The sequence below is a fragment of the Schistocerca nitens genome, chromosome 2 (genome assembly GCF_023898315.1).
Source record: "Schistocerca nitens isolate TAMUIC-IGC-003100 chromosome 2, iqSchNite1.1, whole genome shotgun sequence".
Classification (NCBI taxonomy): Eukaryota; Metazoa; Arthropoda; class Insecta; order Orthoptera; family Acrididae; genus Schistocerca; species Schistocerca nitens.
The window spans coordinates 702,961,058-702,975,878 of record NC_064615.1 but is presented as its reverse complement, the minus strand read 5'-3'; the positions used below and the strand labels follow the sequence as shown (position 1 = coordinate 702,975,878).

The following is a 14,821-nucleotide window of genomic DNA, read 5'->3' as shown; positions in this document are numbered from 1 at the left end:
AGTGACTTCCTTAACCACTTTGGCTATTCATGCATGCACCCTGGACCCATCCAAACTTCTGTATGTCACATTGTCTACATCCTTATATCGTAGTACACTAAATTCGCCAGTCCAGAACACTTGTTACTTTAGTTTTCAGTGACTCATAAAAATGTTCAGTTTTACCACCTTTATTAAATATAAGCTATTTTAGTATTTTGTTGACCTGCAATACACACACACACACACACACACACACACACACACACACACACACACACAGAGAGAGAGAGAGAGAGAGAGAGAGAGAGACATATATATGCAGCCTATAAATTGACCCATTCCATTCTGACTGAAATCATGCAAATTATCTGCAAAAAAAAATAACCAACCAAATAACAGTATTGCATGATTTAGAAATTTTTGAATCAATCTGAAAAATCTGAATATGTAACTAATGAAAACTTACTTCTCCTTTATCCACGCCCGTCTGTCCATTCTCCCAGTGTTCCCATGATATATTTGTAGTACATCCTGAGATATTTGTAATTCCTTTGTGAGTACTGCTGTAGTTATCACATTGATCAGAAGGTCGATGATCAATAGCAGGTAGACACATTTCTTCTGGAAAATAAGAAGTTGTGAAATATACAAAACAATATACAATACACTACACTTGCATGAGAGTTACACAATATGTTTAGAAATCAACATCAACTTCAAAATCAGAGCCACTGACAAATCACAAAGTATCTATGGCAATTGTTTCTGTCTCCTGCATTGTTATTGAATAAGTCACAATTCATGAAAACTTTTGTTATCTGCTGGTAAGCAAGTGTAAGAACTGTAAGATTTTTTTAATCAATGTCAGAAAGATATTTTATTGCTTGCTTTTACTGAAGAAAATAATGTATCAACTTTTGATTGTTGTATGCCACAAAATATTTTGGTGGGATGGCAAGGGGCAAAATGTCGCAAAAAAATACCAATTTTCCTGTCTTCAGTTCATAAATGTGCTGACCATGTCTCAGTTTGTTCATCCAGTTGGGAACTACAAAACAGGAAATCCATTGTTTTATCAAGTATCTGACCAGCAATGTCAATCTCTGGGCAATACAAATCATTTTCATTTACCTATAACTGTATAATAAGAGTTTTCATAAAATTAAGACTTAAACTATATGCTTTCCAGCATATGTACATCTCTTCATCTGTTGCCTAGGTTGTATCTGGCTTAGTTCACTTTTGACCCTTCTTCAGTATGTTCAAGTAATCAACAAACATTATTACTTTTGAGCTGATCTTTAAAGCCTTTGGAAAGTAACATGTAGTAGGTTAACAGATGTGGAATTAGCTCTTTATGTTGCAGGAGTCAATATACTTTCTTGCCAATAATGGGTTTAGTTTTACTCCTGTAGGGTAGTTTGTCAATAAGAATATGTTTTCTCCTGGTCGTTGTCAGGTTTCTTGATATTGCAACAGCTAGTAATCAGTCAAGCAGCTCCTCATTTGACCCCACAGGTGTTAGTGCACCTCCTACAAGTTCTCACACCAAGGAAAAACCCCTGGCAGTATGGGGAATTGAACCCTGCTGCTCTGCATGACAGTCAGTCTAGCTGGCCACACAGCTGCAGAGGTGAACTCTGTAAAGTATACTAGCCAATAATTATGATTATTACTAATCTATTACCACATATAATTATGGAAATTATTTCTAGGATTGTTTACATGTGTACATATATGTTAGGACAATAGCAGATATGAAAAGGAAGCCAGTGCTCATTGTCAGCTCTAGTTATTATCTTACTACTTTAGACAAAGAATTTATGCAACTTCATACAGCATTTCTGTATCTTTGTACAGAGCACACTCAGTGGTTCATATACTGGCAAAGTCATTGGGTCTATGTGCAAATAGCCAGTAGAGGGCAGGTTTACCCCCACCCGCCACCCTCATTCAAATTGAACTTGCATCCTGCCCTGCCCCACTACAGCACACAGACAAATGTATCGATTCAATATAAATTTGGAGCAGAGTCATAATATGTAATGGATATTGATTAGTAACAAATGTACCCTGAGCCATTTGTCATCAAATCTCAAACCTGCTTTGCCATTTGCCACTATTCTCCATACAACTTAAAATACAAGATGTCTCTAGATTTTAAAAGTTGTCAGCAGTATTCTACCTTTGATCCACAATGCTGTTCCTCATGTTAACAGCCAGCATAGAAAACTGCTAAAAATATGAGTGTACAAACTGTTGTCACATGTCTGCATTTTACCTGCCTGACAGCAAAATAATATGTGCAAATCTCATATGAACCATACTCTCTCAGTTAAGGACATTATAGATAGCCAATACATTTCATTAAACTGTAACATTAGTATATTTTATTACTGATAAACATAGTGTTTCAAAAATTTTGAGTTTTAATTTGTAAGAACTTGTGTCTCATTTTCATTATCCCTTCACATTCCCACTGTTCATCCAGTAAATTCTCTCCGTATTGCATGAGTGAATCAGCAGTTATCATTGTGTGAAACTGTATCTTTCCCTTCTTAGCCTAACAAGAAAAACAGTGCTGTTTTATTGCTGCCATTTAATAAACATTGTCATATGAACCACTTATCGTGGCGCTCACACACATTTCATGAAAACAGTTGGATTCAGCAATAAATTATCAACCTCTATTGTGCTATGTCCTTCCATTCTTGTTGGTAATGTTACTGTGGGAAACAAACTGAAGCTATACATCAGTTACATACAATGCCATCAATCAGTTTTGTTTGACACAAAATCAGAATTGAAATCTTGACTTTCTATAGCCTCCCAGTTATTTCAGATAACTCTCATACAAATCCTTGTTATGTGCTAAACAATGTTTAAAATTTTCCTGTTGAAGCCAGTACACAGACAAAATCGGTATCTTGTAAATTTCTAAGTCTATTACCAAACTCAGAGAGCTGTTCAAAGCCTTACTCATTTACTTTACAACCTCACAGCTTATTCCAGTTTTAGTGTATATACACATGCCCCTTCATCTTATATTAAGCCTATAGTAAGATATTAATTTCATCCATGTTGATAATTCTGCTGAATTTCTGTGACCTTCTGATGACATTCTGTGATGCTTAACACATTTGTAGAGAAACATTTAGATTTTAAAATTTCCTGTGGTGAGATGAGAACTTCACCTTTCTTATTTAACAAGCATCATGTGTTTGAATGGAAAAGTTTACACTATGTTCTGTCCAAACAACATTCCTTGTTTTGCAGTTAATTGCTGCTAATGTCTCTACATTTATTTATTTCATCTTTGATCATTTTGCACACTATTGATGTTAATAGTTTGTACAAACTGAATAACACATAATGGTACATATAATAATAAATAAAATAATGAAATCATATAAATTTGCACACATACAATGAGTATAAGTGAAAATTTTGCATCCTCTTTTGCACTATCAGAAAACTCCTCTGTAGCATAGAAAGCTTTCTTCTTAAGCGAGTTTTGTAGAACATTTCTAAATGTTTGTAATGAGATAGTGTGGCAGTGCATTGAACAGTTTTACTCCAAGGTATGTATAGCTATTGTGAGTCTTGCTTAGCCTCATAAAGGGTTGGTCAGTCTTTTCTTTGTGATGTGTATTATGACAATGAAATAATTACCTTAAAGTGTAGCTCTCTTGATTTTCTCTTGTGCAGACTAAGCAACTGAGTAATAAATAATAATGGGACTGTTATGACACCCAGTTTCTTGAAAAGCGGCCTACAAGATATATTGTTTTTGAAAGTACCTCCTACACATCTGATAACCTTTTTCTGCCAGATTAAAAACTCTTTTTACCCCAGTGGAGCTGCCCGAAAGCGGTATGCAGTGTATTATGTGGCTACGAAAAATGCATTATAGGAGCTGAGGATCATGTTTTCACTCACAAATGCTCTAAGTTTATGTTAAAGGTGTATGACTCTCGATAATTCAGTGCACACAGAATCTGTGTGGAAATTTCAAGTTAATTTGGAATCCAAGTGCACACCAAGGCGTTTAACCAACATAAAGTCATTGTTGGTATTGCATAAACAAAATATTATATTTTATGTTTTATTTTGGTTTACAGTTCAGTGAATTAAATGCCTTTAAACTAGTTACTAGAAATTCTTAGGTTGGCTTTGCTTTGTTCCTTTAGATCCTCTATGTCATTTCCAGTTTCAATGAAAATGGTGTCATCAGCATACAGAACAGATTTACATGGCATAATACTAGGTAGGTCATTAATATGGATTACAAACAATAAGAGTCACAGTACAGAACCTTGAGAAATGCCTCTTGAAACATCTAGGATTCCAGAGCTCATACCATTTAAGTGTATGTTTTGCTTCCTGTTGTCAAGATACAATTCTATAAGGGTTAGTTCTGAATCTCAAATGAGACAGCACCTCAATCCATCTGTTAGAATCTGATGACTCACAGATTCAAATGTCTTTCTGAGGTCAATCGGTAGAGCACAAAAAGAATATTTTGCTTCAGAGGCATTGAATACTGTCGAAACAACATATTTAACAGTTTTCAGTGTAGCTGAATTTTTCCTGAAGTCATACTGAGAGTTTGTCAGCGTTACATTGCAGGTGAAATGTTTGTAAATTTGCTCAAAAATGTTGGTATAAGAGAAATAGAACAGTAGTTATGAACATGTGACTTGTCTCCTTTTTTTGTAGAGGGATAACTACTGTTATCTTCAAGCAAGCTGGAAAAGAACAAACTCATAAAAATTCAGCTTATTAGTAAACAGAGTGTTTGTAGTATAATGTCTGCTATCTTTTTAACAAAATCTGACAGACCATACAAGTATTCTGATTTTGAGTTGCTGAGTTTTCCTATTGCTGCTGCAACATCAGAGACAGCAGTTTGTCTGCACTTGAATAAGGATGTTGCAGGTTTGTTGAACAATATGAATAACTTTTTTTTTTCTAAATGTTTATCAGTGCCTGATTATAGTAGGCATTTGGTTGAGTTGGGTGTCCTTCATTACTAGAATTAATAAAGAAATTATTCACTTCATTGGGTGTGATACTGGTAGTATCACAAGTGGTTCTGTTAGCAGTACCTAGTTCTGTTTTTATAATTCTCCAAGCAGCCTCGTGTTTGTTTTGTGATTACTGAATATATTTATCATTTGCCATTCATTTCTGTTTTATAATTTCTGATCTGGGCAAAATCCATTAAGGTAAGTGACTTTGACAAAGGGTATATTATTATTATGCAGAGCCTGTGAATGAGTATCTCAAAAGTGGCAAAGGTGGTTGAATGTTCATTTGCTACTGTTGAGCATCTACAGAAAGAGGTAGAAGGACAGTGAAACCACCACTAGGTGCTAAATGGTTGGACGTCCACGACTCTCCACAGAATGTTGTGTTTAGAGGCTTGTCTGCTTTGTAAAGTAGAATAGACAGTGATTTGTGGTATCTCTGCCAAAAGAGCACAATGTTGGTAAAAGCCCAAGTGTTTCAAAGTACATCATTCATTATACGTTGATGAACATGGAGCTCCACAGCAGACTACCCCAATGTGTTCACATGTTGATCCAACGACGTCATCAATTAAAACTGCAGTGGGCATGGGACCATTGGGATTTAACTATCAATCAATGGAAATGTGTTAGCTCTTCAGGTGAGTCACATTTTTTCTACACTACATCGCTGGTCATCTCCATGAACACTGTCATCGAGGTGAACGGTGGCTCGATACATGCAGCGCCCCATGGATGCAGTCTTGTGGGAGCACTATTATGCAATGGGAGACATTCTCCTGTGCTCGCATGGGCCTTGTGGTAGTAATAGAAGAAATGCTGATGGCTGCAAACCACTTCCATCCTTTCATGTTGATGTCTTCCCTGATGGTGATGTCGTCTTTCAGCAGTGTAACTGTCTATGTATTGGAGCCAGAACTGTACTACAGTGAATCAGCTTGGACTTCACAAAGCTGCAAAGCAAGATAACTGGAAACTGTGAGGGCTACTACAAGCTTCCTAGATAGCTCGCATTAGATCTGTCGCAGTTGATAATATTAGGAGATTTTAATAGAAAAGGGAAAGAGAGGTTAGCAAATCTTTTCAGCTAAGAGAATAAGGATGGTGGTGTTGGGACAGTGGGGAGGGGTGACTATGCACCAGAGACGGAGGGAGGGTGAGGGAGGGGGGGGTGCATGATCTTGCATAATAAAATTCCTTTGACTACTCGGACTAAGGGGTTCATTTCAAAAATAAATAAATTGGAGAGTAAATCTAATATCATGCACCAAAATATTAAAGGCTTGAAAAATGCTGTTAATAACCTTATGATAATAACAATCTCCTACATACTGTAAGGATTAGAATCATGGTCCAATAGAATCAAAAGCTGCCTTGGTTTCTTAAAAAAATTAAAGGGAAGCAGCATGCCACATTCATAGCAGAAGGACAAACAAGAATATAAGAAAAGTGAATTTTTATTTTGTTTTAGATTATAATATGGTAATGAATAAGTATAACTTACCAACCCTTCTTTTATATTAATGTTTTAGTATACCTGGTGTGGGTTGCGCAGTGGAATAGTGTGAAAACCTGCCATGGAGGGCACATGCTACATGTAAGTCAGACAGACCAACTGACAGACGTATTTACCTGTGGGTGGCAGTAAACCAATGAGGCAGGTGCTCATGCTGAGTTCAACCTCCGCAGACCTCACCTTCTGCTTCATGCTAAGTGTTGTTGCTGAGTGCTCATCATTAGCCACCCCAACCATCGCATGCTGATTATTCATGTGCATGTCTCTACAAGGTTTTGGACTCTCTGCTTCCCATAGATTGACTCCAATGGCTAGGTTCATTTCCTCTCATGAGATTCTGTTCCCAAAGGATGGAAGTGGTTTGCAGCCATCAGCCAATGTAGTGCAACGGCATTGTCATGCCTGTCCAGATACTAAAGTAATGATGAAGAACTTTCTTATGCATGTGATACCCCTGCTTTTGTTTCCCTTACCTAGTGTTAATTTTGGGCCACCACGAACCAGGCATTTCTGCAGTGCTGGCAGGAATGGTTGCACCTACAGAAGGAACACCAGCAGCAGCAGAATACAGATTTGCTTCACGCACTTGCCCTGCTGGCAATGGGCTATGTACCTTTTTTTGCAGTTTTCTTCTCCACCACCATTAGCTGATTTCATTGAGTCTGTGAAAACATGGGAGAATTACCTGCACTGCTTCTTGGTGCCCTGCCAGGTAAGGTGTATCGTCGATCCTGTTGGTTAGGACAGCTTGCTGTTGTTCAGCAGCGTGGGTTTGTGCAAAGTTGTCCAAAATTTGAATATCTTCTTTGAGCCCAAGAAGCACCACTTTGATGAGCTTTGTCAGTTGTTGACACAGTATTTCAGACACTAAACTCATGTAGTAGTGGCACAGTTGGCGTTTAGCCAACACCACAAGTGCCTTGGGCAGTCATATGTGACCTGGATTTACAGGGCCTCTCATACAAGTGTTATTTTGTGTGTCCCACATGTGCTACCTATTATGAAGACTCGCTGACTGGACACAGTTAGTGCCTGATCCTGAGGTTCATACTCAGGCATTGACATCGTCCGACCCTTCCTTAGCAGAAATTGCCTAAATTGCAGAATCACATAGCTGACAGTGGCTGCAAGTACCATCCTCTATGGTAATTGGCAAGTGGCTCAATTAGGTATGCATGGTAAACAGTCCTCTGTGCTCTGCAAGGTACCTCAGGCAGCCTTGCCTCCCACTGAGTTGCTGCGTGTTGATGCTGTTGATAATTCTGGTGCAGTGGTGTTATGGTGCTGCCTCGTTTTCCCAGAAGGTTCATGCCAGTCATAGGGTCGTAATGGATTGTAACTCCCACCTGCAGTGGTTTTTGGATCCTTGGAGTCATCATCCTTCCACTCATCAGGTGAGCCCCAGCGGCCCTTCCCCAATAGTCATTTGTTGCATTTTTAACTAGATTGCTCGTGTATGCCATGTGTGGGGTATGTCATCAGTTAGACCACTTGGCAACTGTCTGTGACAGTTGTTGGGCCATGAGTCAGTTGTTGGATGCCCCTGTGTATTGTCTGGAGTCTAGGGCTGACTCCGACAACCTGCACATATTGCTCCGGGCTATTTCATTGCATGATTGATTGATTACAATGGCAATTTAAGGAACATCATATAATTTAATGATTCTACATCTACATCTACATTTATACTCCGCAAGCCACCCAACGGTGTGTGGCGGAGGGCACTTTAGGTGCCACTGTCATTACCTCCCTTTTCTGTTCCCGTCGTGTATGGTTCGCGGGAGAATGACTGTCTGAAAGGCTCCACGCGCACTCGAATCTCTCTAATTTTACATTCGTGATCTCCTCGGGAGGTATAAGTAGGGCGAAGCAATATATTCGATATCTCATCCAGAAACGCACTCTCTCGAAACCTGGTGAGCAAGCTACACCGCGATGCAGAGCGCCTCTCTTGCAGAGTCTGCCACTTGAGTTTGCTAAACATCTCCGTAACGCTATCACAGTTACCAAATAACTCTGTGACGAAACGCACCGCTCTTCTTTGGATCTTCTCTATCTCCTCCATCAACCTGATCTGATACGGATCCCAAACTAATGAGCAATACTCAAGTATAGGTCGAACAAATGTTTTGTAAGCCACCTCCTTTGTTGATGGACTACATTTTCTAAGGACTCTCCCAATGAATCTCAACCTGGTACCCACCTTACCAACAATTAATTTTATATGATCATTCCACTTCAAATCATTCCGCACGCATACTCCCAGATATTTTACAGAAGTAACTGCTACCAGTGTTTGTTCCGCTATCATATAATCATACAATAAAGGATCCTTCTTTCTATGTATTCGCAATACATTACATTTGTCTATGTTAAGGGTCAGTTGCCACTCCCTGCACCAAGTGCCTATCCGCTGCAGATCTTCCTGCATTTCGCTACAATTTTCTAATGCTGCAACTTCTCTGTAAACTACAGCATCATCCGCGAAAAGCCGCATGGAACTTCCTACACTATCTACTAGGTCATTTATATATATTGTGAAAAGCAATGGTCCCATAACACTCCCCTGTGGCACGCCAGAGGTTACTTTAACGTCTGTAGACGTCTCTCCATTGATAACAACATGCCGTGTTCTGTTTGCTAAAAACTCTTCAATCCAGCCACACAGCTGGTCTGATGTTCCGTAGGCTCTTACTTTGTTTATCAGGTGACAGTGCGGAACTGTATCGAATGCCTTCTGGAAGTCAAGGAAAATAGCATCTACCTGGGAGCCTGTATCTAATATTTTCTGGGTCTCATGAACAAATAAAGCGAGTTGGGTCTCACACGATCGCTGTTTCCGGGATCCATGTTGATTCCTACAGAATACATTCTGGGTTTCCAAAAATGACATGATACATGAGCAAAAAAACATGTTCTAAAATTCTACAACAGATCAACGTCAGAGATATAGGTCTATAGTTTTGTGCATCTGCTCGACGACCCTTCTTAAAGACTGGGACTACCTGTGCTCTTCTCCAATCATTTGGAACCTTCCATTCCTCTAGAGACTTGCGGTACATGGCTGTTAGAAGGGGGGCAAGTTCTTTCGCGTACTCTGTGTAGAATCGAATTGGTATCCCGTCAAGCGGGCAGCGGGCAGTGAGGCACTATGCTTTGTTAATTTTTTAAAACTGTTGCATCCTTGAGCCCCCAGTTCAGGATGTACCCTTGTCTGGTTAGTGGCTGACGCTACAGATCTTTATTTATGAAAATATACAGTACAATCACATACAAATTTTACATATTCACATACACCTTTACCTTTAACCCAAACAAATACAGATTCATTTTGATTAATTTTTCTTTTGCTATGAGTATACAAGATAAGTGGACAGGCTGAGTCATAAGCTGATTTACCAAAGTCTTTATTAGCAATTTCAAACATATGATAGGTACGATAGGCAATTACATCTATATAGGCGCCAAGTGGGCAGTGAGGCACTATGCTTTGTCAATTTCTTAAAACTGTTGCATCCTTGAGCCCCCGGTTCAGGATGTACCCTTGTCCGGTTAGTGGCTGACGCTACAGATCTTTATTTATGAAAATATACAGTACAATCACATACAAATTTTACATATTCACACACACCTTTACCTTTAACCCAAATAAATACAGATTCATTTTGATTAATTTTTCTTTTGCTACGAGTATACAAGATAAGTGGAGAGGTTGAGTCATAAGCTGATTTACCAAAATCTTTATTAGCAATTTCAAACACATGATAGGTACGATAGGCAATTACATCTCTACCATTAAAACTTTCAAGTCCAGGTACACTAGAAACTCCACTACCACCTCTCACTATGGCAACAGTGAACCATCCATTTCCATGTGAGAAAGTGTCATTTATATCCAAGCTAAAATTTACCCTTTAACCCAAATAAATACAGATTCATTTTGATTAATTTTTCTTTTGCTGCGAGTATACAAGATAAGTGGAGAGGTTGAGTCATAAGCTGATTTACCAAAATCTTTATTAGCAATTTCAAACATATGATAGGTACGATAGGCAATTACATCTCTACCATTAAAACTTTCAAGTCCAGGTACACTAGAAACTCCACTACCACCTCTCACTATGGCAACTTGTTTATTTTTAAGTAATTTGTTGCTGTAGAGTGTAATTCTCGCACCACTTCAAAGATGAATGTAAGGTACTATGTTAGTTACAGGGGCATATAACTGAAATTGCTGAAGCCTAACAAGGTTCTAAGAACTGCTAGATTTCCCCTCACATTCTACACAGAATCTCTGGCTGAGTTATTCCCTCTTTTTGCTATAATATAATACACATTCCAAAAACAAAAGACTTTACCCAATGGTTGGAAGAAAGCAAAGGTGATAACCATCTCCAAAAATGGTAGCATAAGTGATCAACAAAACTACCATCCTGTATCACTGACATCTATTTGTTGCCAAATCTCACAAAACTACCATCCTGTATCACTGACATCCATTTGTTGCCGAATCTCACAATACACTGCAAGCTCAAACATAATGAGGTATCTCAAACAGACTTAGCTCATCCACAATAACCAGCATGGATTCTGAAAACAAAAATCATGAGAAATCTAATTCATACTTTTCTCACATGATATTTTGAAAGCTGTGGATCAAGGAAATGATGTACCACATCAACACTCATTAACAAAAGAAACTGGAAGCCATGGGTGAGAGATCAGTATTGTGCTTTTGTTGTGGCATCTTGCAGCTGGCATGCAGCAGCCTTCATTTTTGAAGAACTGTAGTAAATATAAAAGTTGTCTACCTATAGTGATGATGAGATCATAGCTCCACAGCCTCTGCAATTCCATGAATCGCTATCAGAAAAAAAAGTCACACCTAGCACACACCCCTCTGGGACAGCATTCGTCTGTATATGGAGTATACTACGGGATGTCCAAACTTTGACACAAAACAACAGGAGGGACAAAAAATTCCGGATAAAAACTGGGAGGGAGCCTCTATGGATGTTATAATGGAGTGAGGTATCATAAGCCTCCCTCAAGTCAAAGAAGACATCATTGAGGTACTGGCAGTGGCATTAGCTGTCCTTGTAACAGACTCCAGTCAAATAAAGTGGTCAGCTGTGGATCGGCCCTCCAAAAATCTATACTGGCTGTTGGACAAAACGCCCTTTATCTCAAGGATCCAACATAGCCACCAATTCACCATTCATACATGTAACATACACACACTGTTTGTGAGACTGATAGGTCTATAGCAGTCTATTTTATGTGGATTTTACCTGGTTTCAGAACAGGAACAATTATGATTTTCTTCACCCTACACCAGATATAATTGAAGATTGCTAGTATGTGTCTTGGTAATCCATGATTGGATGATGTAGCTATGGTAATCAATGTGTTAACACTTGTCTTATACTGGCACCAGTGCTGTGGCTACTACAACATTTTGCCAGCTGCAGTCATAATCCATCGTGATTCAGTTTGCCTGCCTGCACCAGCAGCAGGTGGCACAGGGTCAGCCATCAGGCAGCAGCCCAATCACACATCAGAAGACTGCATTGTCCCATGGCCTGTGGGTGCCACTGATGGCTTGCAACACACTAACATCATATATTCCCAGAGCAGAGCAGACTCTCTTCATTTGCTACTGTATTTGCTGGTAATAACTTGACTCCCCTCTCAGGAAAAAATGTGGTTTGTATCATAAACTTGGCCTGACTTCTACTCTGGACTTGTATGGACTGTTGAAATTGTGTTCACATTAAAAAATTTAGAACTTTGTGCATGTTCTTATTTGCGAGTGGAATTACAATGTGAATGGTGATGAGTGTGAATGGACTTTTCAAGTGTATTTCTTGGCAGTTTGATAATGATGATCAGCATGTCTTTGGAGACGGTTCTTCAAAGTTTGCTGCAGCAGCAACTGGAAAGCCAGTGTCATTTGGAAATAAACAGCAGGAATACAGTGTCATGTTGCACAGGGTGTTGACCAGACTACTGGCACGGCCCCAACAATTGCCAGCCCATCAACCTCCCTTCCACACCTATGATGAGTGTGCAGAGCACTGGGAGGCATACGAGGTGTGTTTACAGCACCACTTAAATGTCTTCAAGGTAACAGATGCTTAGAACATTAAGGTTCTTTTTCTCTCATGGATTTCACTCCCCCCTCCCCATTCTTGTATCAGTTGTTAAGAAAGTTGACCCCACTTCAGGAACCCTCTTTCCTCTCATTTGACAAAATGTGTCACCTGTTTCATCTTATTATCACCACCTTACTCATGCTACTTCCTTGATGGCAGAGTTTCATCAGTGCAGGAAACAATCTCATCAGCCATGTCACGCTTGGGCTGCAGAATTACAGGGTCTCAATCAGAAGTGCTACTTTGTTTCCTGTCAGCATAGGGAATCTTACACTGATACTGTGGTACAGGATGCTATTGTTATGCTGGCCCTGACAAAGAAGTCCACCAGCAGGTGCTACAGTTGAAGATCCTTCCTTGGAAGAGATGCTTTCTATTGCTCAATCATTCAAAGTTTCTTGTGCGGCAAGCCATCAGTTGGATTCCTGAGCAGATGCGGCCACTGTCAACATGGACAATGGCAGGAACTTGGGTTCAGGCATATCCTTGGAGACAGAAATTGCAGTGGTTCAGCTTGTGTGTAAACCACCTACCACATGAACACATCCATGGTGGGCTGTTGCCCACAAACCTCTTCAATCATTCCCCATTTGTTTTGTTGAACATGAGAAGCCCAACTGTCCCAAGTATTGGTCCTCCCACCACCACCATTGGAAGAAAGCATACAATGTGGCCGCATGTCAAGCACGTCCACTTGTGTCCCATACTTGGCCCTTCAACTGATGGACATTAATATCTTCAACTCTACATATGACAACCCTGCGACAGCTTATAACAAATTGATCATCAATGTATGTATCACTGGGAAGCCACTTCAGTTGCAAGTACATACAGATGCCACAATGTCTCTAATTACTTATCATGTATATCTTCTCTGTAGTGCACCGTCATTGTATCCAGCTTCACATCATGCTGTAAATTACAACAAACAACAAATCGCTAATCTCAGACAATTTACATACAAGGTGATAGTCCACCTGTTAACTTTTCTTGTGATGGATACTGCTTTCATGGAGAACTTGTTTGGCTTGGATGCTTTCACAGCATTTAGAGTCACAGTTGCCAAATCGGCTAACCAGTTCTGACCAAGTACCTTGCCAGGAACTTGGTGAACTTTGCAAGAGTTTTTGGGACATCTTTTCACCTGAGATTGGCTGGGCTAAGCATTTTGCTGCCCTTATTACCAATAAACCAAAGGCGCAGCCTTGTTTTGTTCGGGATAGGCTAGTGCCAATGTCACTTCGTGATCAAGTTAAGAAGGAACTCAACTGGTTGATGGCTTTGGCTGTGATTGACTGTATTTCATCCAGCAAATGAACTACACCACATGTAATCATCAAGAAACTATCTGGACAGCTCCAGTTTTCTGATAATTTTAAGTTGACAATTAGTGCTCAGGCTGTGAACAGCATGTACCCCATCCAGCATCTGGATGAATTGATGACAAAACTGGCAGAAGAACAGTACTTTTCCAGGTTGGATTTATCAGAGAAATATAAGCAGCTCCCACTTAATGATGAATATCAGCAGCTGCTTACCATGAAAGCCCCTTACGGTCTCTACAAGTATAAACATTTGGTTTTTGAGATAGCAAGTGCTTCAGCTCTTTATCAGTGTTTCTTGGAGCAACTCACATAACATGTCCCCTGCTGTATGAACTATTTGGACAAAATCATGGTCACAGAGCATCTGCGGCACCCTTTGGCTTCTGTTCCAAACTCCGCAGGACATAGGTCTCAAGTCTAATCTGGATAAATCTCACTTCTTTCAAACTTCTATTGAATACCTCAGACACGTATTTACCAATAGTGATACAGATGTCACTGCCACTGATACTCTTCCTCAATTTACTAAATTGAAGGAACTTCAGGCTTTCCTGGGCAAAGATGGTGAGAGTTTTTTTCAGAAGCTGATAAATGCAAAAGAGGAAATTTCTGAGGAAATACATATTTGAAATATTATACCAAAATATTAATTACAAAAGGGAATAATTTAACATTTACATTGATTTTGTAGGCATAATTCTGCTTGTGTATTAGAGTTTTCTAAAATTTTCATTTTTTATATCAGAGGAGAGGGACAAAGTTTCCAAGTTTTTCAAAGCTCAATAAATGCAAAGATAGAAGTTAAAACTTTCC

At 39.4% G+C, this 14,821-nt stretch overlaps 1 protein-coding gene across 3 annotated transcripts in view; it reads right to left on the bottom strand.

The window, feature by feature from the left end:
• The window catches only part of LOC126234567 (G-protein coupled receptor 54), a 122,953-nt gene that overhangs the window by 94,152 nt on the left and 13,980 nt on the right, over positions 1-14,821 (bottom strand). For 2 of the 3 annotated variants that reach the window (XM_049943271.1, XM_049943273.1), the window contains exon 2: positions 449-603. In XM_049943271.1, the coding sequence (XP_049799228.1) occupies positions 449-598 (150 nt within the window). In that variant the 5' untranslated portion in view covers positions 599-603. The remainder of the gene's footprint in view (positions 1-448; positions 604-14,821) is intronic. The other variant, XM_049943272.1, reaches the window with a different exon arrangement.